The sequence below is a fragment of the Vipera ursinii genome (genome assembly GCF_947247035.1).
Source record: "Vipera ursinii genome assembly, chromosome: 1".
NCBI lineage: Eukaryota > Metazoa > Chordata > Lepidosauria > Squamata > Viperidae > Vipera > Vipera ursinii.
In genome coordinates, this window is record NC_139512.1 from 310,977,127 (window position 1) to 310,991,003 (window position 13,877).

Here is a 13,877-nt window from a genome sequence, read left to right on the forward strand (position 1 = left end):
AGTCAACTGAGGTGTATTCAATAAATCACAAATAGTTGTGAGAACAAAGCCTCTGTGGAAGTTATCACAATAGTATAACAATAGTATAACAGTGATTTAGTACCATAAAACCAGATTAATAACTTTTACATTGTTAGAAATCATGGATGAACATCAGTCACATATTTATGATTTTAAGAATAAGGATTTGATTACAAAGTTTATGTTTGTCCATATTTTATATAAATTATATCAAATTTAACGTCCTGCCATAATTCATTTGCAGATTTTGGAATTCAAGATAAAGCCTGACTTCAGAGTTGTCTCACTTGAACAGTATGAGGAGTTGATCTTAAACATAATTTTCAGTGATGTAACAGATCCAGACGAAATGATTATTAAAGCCTGAAGTACTAAATATTTAGCTTTGCTGAAATGCCAAACAGTATAAATTTTGACTTAAATAATTTTACAGAGTACTTCTGGCCAAATTAGTACTACCAGTAAGTATACTATCCACCTAAATAACTGGCTGAAGAATTTTAATGTATTCTAATACAAGGATGTATATAGATTGAGACTCCAGGGTCACATGTGCTCCTGCAAGCCTTAGTTCCATGGTGGCAAACCTATGGCACGTAGCACGCAGAGCCCTCTCTGTGGGCACATGTGCCGTCACCCCAGTCCTAGGCCTTCAGCTGGGTTTTACAAAACATTACCACTTTAGGCCTCTGCCGCCGTGTGCAAAAAAAAAAAAGGTTCAATCAATCAATTTCAACTTCTTGGGGAGGGGAGATCTCGCAAAGTTGGAATTGATTGAACTTTTTAGTCCCACCCAGTCTGCCGTTACCACTGCAGCCACACCAACCCAATGGGCCACACCCACCCGGCACCCGAAGATACATAAGTGGGTTTCTGGTTGCAGTTTGGGCACTCAGTCTTTTTTATTTTTTTATTTTTTTATTCCATTTATACCCCGCCCTTCTCCGAAGACTCAGGGCGGCTTACAAGCTTCGCCCTGAGGTTCGCCATCACTGCCTTAGTTGAAACCAGAGCCCCTCTAAAAATTGCTGCATATTTTAATTCAAATCTAATAGTCAGAGGGAAAATTAATTCACCTTAATTAATTCAGCCAATTCTTATTTTCTTTTCCCAATGTCTCATTAAAAATATAGATGTAAAACAATGGTCATGTTGCATAAGATCCTTTTAGTTCAGTCTATCTTGATTTCCAAGGTATATCATGCAAAATTATGTTGTTTAATGTTATGTGGTTTTGGTTGCATATTCACAGAGAAAAGAATTTAAAATTGTAATACAGAATAGATTCAGAGTTCCAGCTAGTTGTTCCTATCAGAATGTCTTTTATGTTTTGACCCTGAACAACAGTTGGCACTTGCTAATTGTTCTCTGAGTTGTTGCAGAATATCCCATTTTAGGCATTTTTCTAAAGTTTAAATTTTTGCAAACTTTGCAGAACTTCCTTGGGTTTACCTCTTCTTTGTAGATGAGCCAGTTTGCTCATAAATACTTAGAAAATTACTACAAGTAATAAACAGAAATAAAACTAATGCAATAACGATTTTCTCATTTTTAGCTAAAAATGCAGGTCACTACAGACCTCCATGCACCCAACAATCTTTAACAACAGTGAAAATTAGAGCAGAATGGTGTTGCAAACCTATTCCTGCCTACAATACTAAGTTTTACTTTCAATAGGCCCTGGCTCAAGTTTCCTTTTGCTGCCTCTCCTTCCTTCCTTCCTTTCCCTTCTCCGGGCCTTTAGAGAACACGTGAGAAATTGGGGCGACAGGGCTGGGTTTGTTTTTTTTTTTTACACCACCAGTCTTAATCTCCTAACAGGACTTTTTAAATTCAAGACTCGAGAGTCACGAAGTGTGCAAAAGCCGTGGCGTTGTCAGGTCGCCCTGGCAGCCATTCGGCCATATCCTCTTCTTGCTGCTGGTACAGCCATTCAAGGCTGAGGACAACGGGAAGGCTGCGAAACCTCTTCGCATTTTTTATCGGCCGCAATTCTTGTCGCCGTTTCTCCGATATTCTGCCTTTCGCGTTCCTTTCAGCGGGAAGAAGGGCACGCTTTGGCTGCCTCTTCCGGGACCGGGGAGGGGAGTTGCGAGGGAGGCGGCCTGCTGAGGCCCAGCCCGCCGGGAGTTTGGCTGACTGGCGGGCGGAGGGACGGACGAAGGAAGCCAGACTGCTAAGCTTCGGCTCGTTAGAGGGAGCTATCGGCCGGAGACAGCGGGGCTTGCTGCAGTGAAGGACCTGCTCGTGCTTTCGCTTCCACCTCCTCGAGAGCCAGCGAAACTTGCCGGCGAGCCGAGTTAGCCGCAGGAGAAAGAGGCGGCGTCGAGGGGTCACGGCGCAGCCTCTTCGCGGCAGTCGAGGTGGGCGAGGGCCCTGGCGGCCACGGTTGCCACCGTTATGAATCCGACGGGCTCCTCAGAACCGGCCCGGGAAGGAAAGCCGCCTAGCCCTAGTCGGAGGTACGAAAGTCCCCAGCCATCCTTTGCCTGCCGGCGGCGCCTCTCGAGAGGGGGAAGAGGAGGGACGGGGGCGCCAGCTAAGTGAGGGAGCCTTCCAGCCGCTCCCCTCCTCTTTCCCGGGGTTTTTCGGGAAGGAGCCCCTCCTGGGGGAGAAGCCGAGGACAGGCTCTCGCCGCCCTTCAAAGGACCCCCTCTTGTCGCCCGAAGCGAGGTCGGGGCGCTTCCTTCCCATTGGCGCTCTCTTCAGATCCTCCCCTTGCTCTGGGTGAGCAGCGCGGCGTGGCGGCGGTGATGGAGGAGGAGGAGGAGGAGGAGGAGGAGGAAGAAGAGGAGGGCGGCGGCTGTCGCCCTTGAGGAGGCTACCCTGGAGCCCGAGGTTGAACTTGAAAAAAGGGACGGGGTCGTCATGTCCACGGCTGCCTTTCTAGGCTCATTTTGGGCAAAACGGGGAGATGCCTTCGCCCGCCCAGAGAGAACGTGACCCTTTCAGGGCTTTCGTTCCGGGGGGGGGGACGGACGGGGACGGCGGTCGGTCGGAGGAGAGCGACCCACCGGCGTCCTAGGTAGGCGACGGTGCTTTTTTGCGAAAGGTTCTCCCACTGGAGGCTGAGGAGGCGCACCGTTAGTGCCCTTGAAAGAAGTTTCTAATCGGGAGGGAGGAAGCCAATTCAAGTTCCTGGGAAAGACCCAGTCCCAACCTTGAAAGCAGCGTTTCCCAACCTTAGGAACTTGAAGATGCGTGGACTTCAACTCCCAGAATTCCCCAGCCAGCTATGCTGGCTGGGGAATTCTGGGAGTTGAAGTCCACGCATCTTCAAGTTCCTAAGGTTGGGAAACGCTGCTTTAAAGTTTGCGGCTCTATTCCCGCTTAGGATCCTTTCGGTTTCCTCCGTTATTGGAAAAAGGTGGAGGATTCACACTCCCCGCGCCGTTAGAGGACGTGAGGGGAGGGGGGGGAAATTCCAGTTTTCCGTGTGAACGTGAGGTGATAAGTGTATTTTCGAGGGCATTTTCATACAGGTAAAATGGGTCACTCCCCATGCTTTCTATGCCGCCCCTCCGTGTCTGTGCATCCCTTGCTTGTAGCACTTGTGAAAATCTACTCTCTTCAACCTGCCCTATAAGGGAGGAGGCGAATTTTATTACTACGTGGTGAAACACGCACGGTTTGGAGGGAGAATTTTCTCAAGAGACCTATCCTTCCTCTTCCGTTACTTAAACAAGAGTAAATGCTTCTGAGCACCGCGGAGTAGTGCGCTTAGTTCTTCTCCGTTTGACCCGGGAATGACTAGCGCTTGCTCATTTATTTATTTTTTGGAAGCCCGTGCAAACTTGTGCTTGTCCAGAGAGCTCGAGCCTGTGTTCCTGATCCGAAATACTCGATAGCGGCGGCTGAGATTTAAGAGATCCTCCGCGTCTTTTTTTTCCTGCCTTACGGCGCACAAGCGCTCAGATCCCCCAACAGGTGCGAGAGTTGCGCTTGCTGCCCTCTTCCTCCCGGGAGGAGAAGCGGATCCAACCAGCCGGGGTGATCCGCGGCGGAATTCAAGCCTCTTCTCTTGGGAAGGCGCGCGAATCGCCACAGGCCCCGAATATTGTGCAAAATCTTCTTAGGGTGCGCGATAGGTCTTCTGGACTGCGCCTTCCCTTGTATATAACCTGGCTGGTTCCGGCGTTTGTGGTGTTTCAGTCTCTCTCAGTGGTATCTCCGCTTGTGTTTTTTTTCCCCCCTCAGTGAAGTGCAGGGGAAATAGGGAGTGTTCCCAGCCCATTCCGTTGGATCTAGGCCAGCAACCTCCATGTCCATGAGACCGCCGTTATCCCGCCAGAGTTGCTGCCGCTGCCTCCACTTCCTTCTCCTTCACCGGCAGCCACCGATCAAGGCGCCCCCCTCTACCGCTAAGGCCATCAGGCCCACTTCTCTGGGCCCTCCTGTTCCCTTTCCTCTGCGCAGCAGAAGGTGAGCGATTCAGCGAATAGTGTGGGGCTGAGCCTGTTTGTCTTTCTTCTGTTCTCCTTCCCCAGCCCTTCACTAGAATTCTACATATTCCAGATACAAGCATTGAACGTCATAAATCCTGCTCCTAGATAAGTCTCTTTCGGATGGAGTCTCTAGGCTTTGTTCCCCTTTGCTACCTATTTGCCTTTTAAATTGGTGCTTCCTTTTGTATTTTAATTTCACTGTTTCCTTCTTGTAATTTAGGAGTTGTGATCATTCTAATCATGTTACTAATTAATGGCTTTGTCCTTTTTAAAATCATTTAGTGATCTACAGTGATCTACAGTGCCTCACAATAAAATCTCAAGGCATACGCTTAAAAGCATAATAGTCTGCATGTTTTCCATTTTTTTTACCTACAGTTCCTCTTGCAAAATAAAGAGCAGTTAGATATTCTTGATGTTAATATGTAAACCATCTTTACAATTTTTTATGGAGGAAAAGCAAAGGGAATTCTTTTGTCTCAAAAGATCAGCCCTTTGTATATCATAAATAGGTTTTCTATGTTATCAAATAGATTGCACATTTCTTTAGTGTGCCTGGTGTGGCATACTTAAGACATTGAAAATGATTTACTTTATATTCAATAATCTTATTGAGAGATAAAATGTATATCCTTGTAAATGTATAATTGTGTAAAATATACTTGTAAAAACACAAACCCTAGGGCCATGAGGAACAGTTTTGTAAGATCTCTTCTAGCAATTGTGAATATAACAACAATAAAGACAAGTAATTCTGATTGGTAGCCTGCAGTGAAGTTTATTATGCTTTTTAAAAAAGATTTGAGAACAAATCTTATGTACTGGTCTAGAAAATTGAAAAAAAAAATGAAAATACTGGCAACATATATTGCTAATATTTTTAGATGAAAATCTTTTTGATTAGGAAGGATTTTTTTTAAAAAAACATGAAGTTGTGTACTTTATTCTGAGTAATTTTTCTCTTTCTTATTCTGTAGGAAAAGACTACAGGCTTCTGTGTGAAAAGAATGGCTATAACTTTGGAAAAGGCCCAAAGGGCAACCTATATATTTCTGAAAGCAGTGTTAAGATTTAGCTTCATGGTTGCTAATAACCTTGTTGCTATTCCGTCCTATGTTCTGTACATGATAGTACTGCAACCTCTTCGATTGTTGGATAATAAAAGGTTTTGGTATATCGAAGGAGTATTATTTAAATGGCTTTTAGCCATGGTGGCATCCTGGGGCTGGTGGGCAGGATATACAGGTAAGAACATTTTCTTGATATGAAATGTTTATATGTACAGGAATAAATCACTGGCAGCGATTACATGATGCACTCAACCACACTTAGGCTAACATATATGAACCCTATGTTGTTAATTTATGGCACAGTTTGCTATGCAAGTCATATATTTTAAACCATAGTTCAGTTAAGGATGTTGGACAAACAGCTGTGTTTTAAGCATATTAATATATTCTTAAAATAATTACATATGTTCTTGCACAGATACAAGAAATGCTTAGAGTATTACAAATTAGGTTGTCTTCTTGTCCACATTATTGTGCCTTGTTTAAAGTAATGTAAAGTATACATGACAGCTAAAGAACCCAGTACCAATGTGATTCTCCAACAGAAAATGTATATTAAGTCTATGAGTTTTGAAGCTCATTTAGTCTATTCTTGCCTCAGAGGCATTCTTAAACATGCTTTTATTTGACACTTCAAAAAAGGCAAGTTGATATTGAAGAGAAAAAAAGCTGTATTGAATACAGATTCATTTGCAAGTAGTTTACAAAAAAAGCTTCATTGTTTGTGGTGAAGAGGAGGTTATATTGAATCTGCATGCTATCCTAGATGCTGTTATTTGGGCTGCATTGAAATTTGTGGATTGGAAACATAGAGCTTGAATACATTTAGCAGAGTAAACCAAAAGGTGGTTTGTTTGCATTTGTAGCCTAGAATATTGTGCAAAGTCAGCTGTAGTGATTTGTCAACTATGGTGTATGAGCTTGTGAATTTAACCAGGTTTGTTCAATAAATCATGGTTAAAATATGACAACACGTGTGAAATCAGTCATAGTGAATGCTGAAATTAATACTGTTTTTTATAACAACTGTCACAAATAGTTTGTGGAAATGTTTCTGTGAATGTCACCCTTTATTATTTCATTTTATTGTTTTATTGTCATATTCATCCAAATAGTGTTGATATCCCAAGTGATAACCTAGATAGTTACAGGATAGTTATGTACTCATAATAATAGAATTGAAAGAAATTCTTTAAACCATGAAGGTCAGTTCTTTGTTCAAAGGAAGAATCCATATGAAAACAGTGATAAATTGGTTGTATATATCTGCTTCTGCTGAACTCATCCACTTTTGGGGGAATCAAAAGCGCCTCTTTGAATAAGTGGTTGTACTGTTAAACTGCTCTTTCTGTTAGGATTTTATTCTAAATGTTCAGCTGAAATTTGCTGTCTTGTTACCTAAATTCATCATTCTGTATCTTTTGTTTGGGTTGATGAAGAACAAATATTTATATTCTCTATTGGTAGCCTTTCTGGTGCTTAGAAATGTTAACTCACATCCTCTCCCAGTTGTCTTATGGCAAAACATATCTAATGCCTCCTGTCTATCCTCATAAAACGTAGTTTCTAATGTCATGATGATTTTCATTGCCATTTTTTTGAGCTTAATCCAGTTTTGTTAACTATAAAGTATGATGACTGAAGATGACAGAGTTCTGGTGAGATCTAATAAGTAGGACTGAAGTAGAATTATTGCTTCTTAAGATTAGAAGCCATACTTCTATTGATATATCCAAAAATTTCATTTGCCTTTTTTGCTGTCACATCACACTGATGACTTATTCACTTTATTCACTAATGCAAGATCAGATATTGCCAAGTTCATATCTATACATTTGGTTTCTGCTCCCTTCATAAAACACTTATTATTTTCAGCCCACTTCTCTAATAAAATCATTTTTTAATTCTTGCTGTCTTCAAGAATGTAAGCTTTTCCATCATTTTTGGGATAACTAGACCTATAATAAGTACTCTCTATCTTCTGATGTAAGCCTGAAATAAAAATATTTTAAAATGTGAGGTTGATGGCCAAAATTCTATGGTATTTTAGCTGATACTTCATTCCAACATAGTAAATGTCTGTTGATGAGCACAATTCAGTATGATTTTAATACCTGCTCTATATCCACGTAATTTTCATGCCATCCAGGTCATATTCAGCTACCATGCTAATTATGTTTGTGAATTATATACACACGCATAATCAACATTGTTCATGAATGATCAGTAGGTGCTGCGTGAAACAAAGTTATATCTCCTGATAGTAAGTAATTGATAAAGAGGAATTCCTCTGTGGTTGCAGCATTGTCAAACACATCATTGCAGTTGGCATGATCTATAACAGGGGTGCCCAACCTATGGTCTGTGGCCCAGGACTGGGCTGTGGGCTCTTGGCCAGCGGGCCACAGAAACGACTGGCAGGTGTGCGCACGCTTGGGTGTGCATTTCCCCCTCCCCACTTGGGTTAGCGCCCATAGCCCTGCTTGTACATGCACATGGGCATGGACAGGAATGCTACTGTGGGGTGGGTGTCCGCAGCCCGTTTGCACATGCGCTGCTAGCCCAGGCAGTTTGCATGGCCCATTTGTGCATGCATGAACGGGCAGCTAGCCACCATGGCGGAGTGTGTGGCTGTTCGCACATGTGCTCGGCGCCAGCACATGCCACATGCACAAATGGGGCTTCTAGTGCTGCACCAGTGTGCGTGGCCCCATGTGCATGTGCACATGCACGCACACTAATTTTGAAGCTGCTCTTCTTCCCCTCCGGTCCTCGAGCCTGGAAAGGTTGGAGACCTCTGATCTATAGGTAATAGTTCTTCATGCTTAAGATAACTAATTTTAAAAATAAAGGCTGTATTTTAAAATATTTGAAGGGAAGTGCATAACTCTTACTTGTGATTCTGTATCTGTTTTAAAAATACTATTTTCTCTCTGATATCTGGACATGTTAAAATAAAAAGTTGTATGTTGGTGTTTTTCATTTTATAAGTTTGAGCTAATAAAGTGTACAATATAAGGGTTTATATGCAACCTCTATTAATTTTAGCAGTCTTAAGTTATTGAAATACAGTAGTGCAGTTTAAGACAGAAAATAAACCTGTTGTGGAAACCTAAAATGTCACTGTGCTATTTTCAAAGCAATTTAGTTCATGCCACCCAAAAGTTGCCCAAGTTTGTTCTGATAAAGAGTGTTAGAAAATTTTAATAATTAAAAATGAGTCTTTATAATACTGTATTGGGTAAGGCAGTCTGCCATTATTTATCTTCAAACTAGTTTGGTGTTCCATAAATTAATTTGGCAGGTTTATACCATGTGTAAAACTAATACAAATGTTAACAATATGACATAACAGTATGTCATAAATATTCAGTCATATATATCTAGGATATTTTGGTTTGCACTTCATATCAATCCAGTTTGAAAATGCTCAATGAACAATGAGTAAGTTACCTACCTTAGTGACCACATACCAAGAAATAGATGATAAGTCTCAGTTTGCTATGGAGCAGTCATTTTGGACAACCTTCCATCTAGCTATATAGTAGATTGCTCAGCCAATCTCAATGTATACGTGGTTGTACTTTGACAATGAAGGTTCATTCATTGTTCACTATTACTTCCTTCCGTATAATTTAAGACTTAAAATTCACAGAGGTTGATTGGTAGTGGAGCCCCCAGAGATTGGATTTGCAAAGACTTACTCTGCACAGTTCCAGCTCCTCATAGGTCCTTGAAGGAGGGGAAGAAAGGAGACCACACAATAGGAGAAGCCTATGTTGTATGATGAATATTCAAATTATTTTCTTTGGAAACCGATGAAGATAAATAGCCTCAAAATGCCCTCTTTGTAAAAGTACAGTACTAGTAACTAGCCTTGGATACACATGGGTAAAATAACCTTCAAACCTGGAAATGTCCAGACTACTGAATTCAAATGACAGGGAGAGTCCAACCAGTTAAGCATGATGTAAATGCAGCATTTGAAGTTTGTATTAGGAGATACCATCCTCTAAAATGTTTTTAGTATTTTGTTATTACATACCTTTAGTAAACATTTCTACTGAATATTTTGCTACAGGCTTTTGATGGCAAAAAAATGTATGGGCACTTCAATGCTATAACATGATAGGATTGTCTGGGATTAAGTTTTTAAATACTTGCGTATTGCCAAAAACAATGGATTTATGGCAGTCATCAAACAACTCATGAGAGTTTAAATATGTTTTTTTGGTTTCTTATTTCAAAATTAGGGGAAACTGCAATGTTGGCTTTTTGGTAGAAATGTCATTAATATCACTGGACAACAGATTTTTTCCAAGTTTTGCTTCTTGAAAAATGTTCGGTGATTATGAAGACCCCTTCAAACTGAACACAAGTATAGTTTCAGAATGACTATATTATGTAGAAATCTTGAGAAATATGAAATTAACTTTCAATGTATTTAAATGCATAAAGTTTCTGACACACTGCATGAGTTCAACAGGGCTAACTGTTTTGCCGCTGATTTTTGTTTACACTCGTTGTCTGATGTATCTTGCTGAATCCAACTAGTCAGCAGTATTGGTGGATTCCAGTTGCCCTGATAATGTTTTTCCATTGTGGCAATGTCCTGATGAAATCTTTCACCATGTTCATCACTGACTGCACCTACAAGTCCAAGTGTGAATGCAGAAAATGAATCTTCAGTGACATGTTGTACTTCATGATCTTATATGCTGTAAGAGGTTTGTCAACCAGCTGAATGTAGTTTGGTGCTCTGGTGTTGCCAAGAATATTCTCAACTATATCCTTGGATGCTTTCTAGGTGATTTTCTCTAGCCGCACTAATAGATCCTTGAACTGCTTGTCTGATCTGATCTGCGGACCAACAAAAATGCCTTCTTTAACCTTGGTATCAGTTACTCTTGGAAACATTTGTATTAAATAACAAAAACCTCCACTTGCTCATTGTTTTCACAAAATTTTTTATTAGTCTGAACTTCATGTGAAACGGAGGCATTTTTTTTAATCAGGTCAATAAGTGGTTTGTGTGCCACATTCTCTCTTGGAAGCAAATTATTTTGGAGTGTTTTTAATGCAGTGTGACTCTCTTGCATGGCTGCCCCATTCACATATGTAACAACAGAACTTGGTATATCTGAGCTGCATTCCAAGTAGCAGACCCACTACTTTTAGATCTTAAATGTTAGATATTCCAGTTGTACTTGGTGTCTTGGATGTGCTTCAACAACTGTTCTATATTTTCATATGTTTCTTTAATTTGTGCATCATAGCCAATAAATATGAAGGGTGGACATTGCCATTGTATAAAAAGAGATTTCTATAAAATGATATGTGATAGGTTAAATTGCAGATTATTTTCGTGATTAGTAGCCAAAAATCTCTTAAGATACTGTACACTCCGAATCTTTGTTGTTCAGTGTATTCAGTGACATACCTAAAGGGTGCTTGGGATCACAAACATTGGGTCTGAAGATTGGATATAACATATCCATTGCAACCTTAAGGCTGCAAGTTGATCTCTGTTTTAACATAAAATTCTGATTATTCTTCAAGGTGAAATGATCTCACATAATGCTTTGGTTAATCAAATGAAGCTAAAGCATACATTGTACCTTGGATTTCCCAAATGGTAATTAGACCTAGTTCACAAGTTCTGTAAAGCTATTTGTTTATGACTTGTTGATTTAATGACAAAATAACAAAATAACATTAGGCCATAAACCAAACTTTACAAGGCATAAAGTTTAAGTTCATATAACAGTCTAAAGCATAAACATGTAAATCACATTTTGCTTGCCGTAGTGTGATGTGTGAAGTCAGCCGGGCAAAGTAAAAAACCTCTTGGGTGTGATTCAAGGATATGTGTATGTGTTTGTGCTCTTTTATGATTGAACATGATAGGTAGTCCTTGACTTATGACTACAATTGAGCCCCAAATTTCTGTTGCTAAGTGAGACATTTGTTAAGTGAGTTTTGCCCCATTTTACGACCTTTTTTGTCACAGTTGCTAAATAAATCATTGCAGTTGGTAAGTTAGTAACACAGTTAAATTAAGCTGACTTCCCCATTGACGGCTTGTTAGAAGGTTGCAACAGATGATCACATGACTGGAACACTGCATCTGCCATAAACATGAGTCAGGTGCCAAGTATCTGAATTTTGATCATGTAATCATGGGGATATTGTGATGGTCATAAGTTTGAAAAACAGTGCTAAGTCACTTTTTTCAGTGTTGTAACTTCAGACAAACTGTTGTAAGTTGAGGACTACCTGTTGGTTCCCTCAGATCTTTTTCAAAGGATGCTTTAGAATGTTCTGTATCTTTGAAATTGTAACAGACCTAATGGCATTTGGACTAGACATTTCTTTTTACAATGTTTAAGAATTCTTGAATTTACAATATAGTTGTACAGATTGACAATAGAATTAAGAAACAATATTGGTAAAATGATTTTTCTCTTTCGTGTATAAAGAATCTACCTGTTTAAAGGATTTAATAAGTTCTGAAAAGTCAGTAATAACTAGGATTTTTCAGTGCTTCTCTGCCTAGAACAGACATGTCAAACTCACGGCGTCACATCATGTCGCGCAATGTATTGGGACGGTTTTGCCATTGCCAGCAATGGGGTGGGTGCAGCTTCTGGATGATGCGTCTGGGCTGTGGGCCGGCAGTTTGACACTCCTAGCCTAGAAGAAAACAAGCACCAAATTTCATATATGAGATACAGAAAACTGCCCTGGCAAGGAAAAAAAAACACTGAACATCCCTCCCACCTGCCCTTTAGTTTTTTTCTTTACATTTGCAGCATGTGCTTTACAGTTATATCATCTGCTACCTATTATCCAAGCATTTGACTTCCCCAGGTGCCAAAATGTTTTATAGCTTTTTGCTAAAACTGTTTGAACTGTGATAGTTGAAATAATGGCTATTATATCTACATTTTCTACTGGTAGTAAGAATTCATCATACAGTATATGGAAGAATGTATAAAGTAATATTTAGCTGTTTTTCTTACAACGTTAAATATAATTTAGAAACTCGGGGGTGATAATTTGCATCTTCCATTTATAGATTTTAAAATAGACTCCAGATATAGGATCAAATTTTTAAAAATCAAATGTAACGAACATCTTCAACTGCTTCTCTTCTCTGTTCTGCCCTGTTATACAGATGTTAATCTGGATGAAAACAGGATAAATGTGTTGCTCCTGAAAGATGGTTTCTGGTAATCTGAGATATTTCGGGCTACTAATTTCATTTCCACATTTATTTTTAAAAATCATCCTTCATTTCAGTAGTAGCCAATTTGTGCAGTTTAACCAGTTCTTTTCTAAAAACTTCCAATGTTATTCTCCTCCAGTTGATAGAAATGGCAATCTAGTGTTCAGTAATTGTGTTGAATGCCTTATGTTTCAGGAAGGAAGGGAAAAGGTAATATTTATTGTACTTTTAAGCTAAAGTCTGATGGTCCTGTTTTTGGTGTGTTTACAGAACAAATCTTTTGTTAGAATATTTTTAAATAACACTTTAATATTGATTCCTACTAGTGCTTTCTGATAAAAAGATAATAAAGGGATACAAAAAACAAATAATGTTGCAGTGGACTATGCTGAACCACTGATAACCTTGAATGTATTGTTCTTTCTCATCCTTGAAATTATCTTCAAAATACCCAAATATTATGTTTTTTGAAGTTTCATTTTTGTAGCTGGCTACATGGATTGTATCATAGTGTTTAGGCTTTAATATCTTCTAACTTTTAAGTACATTTTTATTTCTCAAAAGTAAATTTGAAGAGTTTGTTTTCAAAATATTTCTCAATTATCAAAGAGACTTACAGCTTGACCACAGAATATTATTACCGTGTTTCCCCAAAAGTAAGACCTACCCTGAATTTACCCCTAGCTTGATTTTGGGGGTGGGGTGGGCCTAAAATAAGCCCAACCTCAAAAATAAGCCCTAGTTTTGAAGCAAGGCGCATGCCTAAAAATCAAGCGGGGTGTTTGGAGCTTGATTACCAGGCCTCCCATGAATCGACACCTTCCTCTCCTCGCTGGTCCACTTCTGCGGCATCCCCTGGCCTGCATTTTACAGTCAGGCCTTTCCAGATGGCCAATGCGGCGGAGAACTGAGCTTCGGCCGCAGAAGAAGTGGGCCGGCTGGGTGGGGCTGTTGGTGCCACCACCGCAAGGTGAATGGAAAAGACACTCCCCCACCCAAAAATACGACCAATGCCTCTTTTGGAGGCAAAATAATAAGTCTCGCTCTTATTTTGGGGGAAACATGGTAATTTGAATAGTGATGAGTTATCAAAAGGCACACAATATAATTAGA

General features: G+C 40.1%; 1 protein-coding gene across 2 annotated transcripts in view; it reads left to right on the top strand.

Annotated features, from left to right (window-relative positions):
- Nucleotides 1-2,161: 2,161 nt before the first annotated feature.
- LPGAT1 (lysophosphatidylglycerol acyltransferase 1) overlaps nt 2,162-13,877 on the top strand; it is a 49,185-nt gene continuing 37,469 nt past the window's right edge. Inside the window, exons 1-3 of one of the 2 annotated variants that reach the window (XM_083372237.1) lie at nt 2,162-2,483; nt 4,219-4,443; nt 5,444-5,711. In XM_083372237.1, the coding sequence (XP_083228363.1) occupies nt 5,474-5,711 (238 nt within the window). In that variant the 5' untranslated portion in view covers nt 2,162-2,483; nt 4,219-4,443; nt 5,444-5,473. The remainder of the gene's footprint in view (nt 2,484-4,218; nt 4,444-5,443; nt 5,712-13,877) is intronic. The other variant, XM_083372238.1, reaches the window with a different exon arrangement.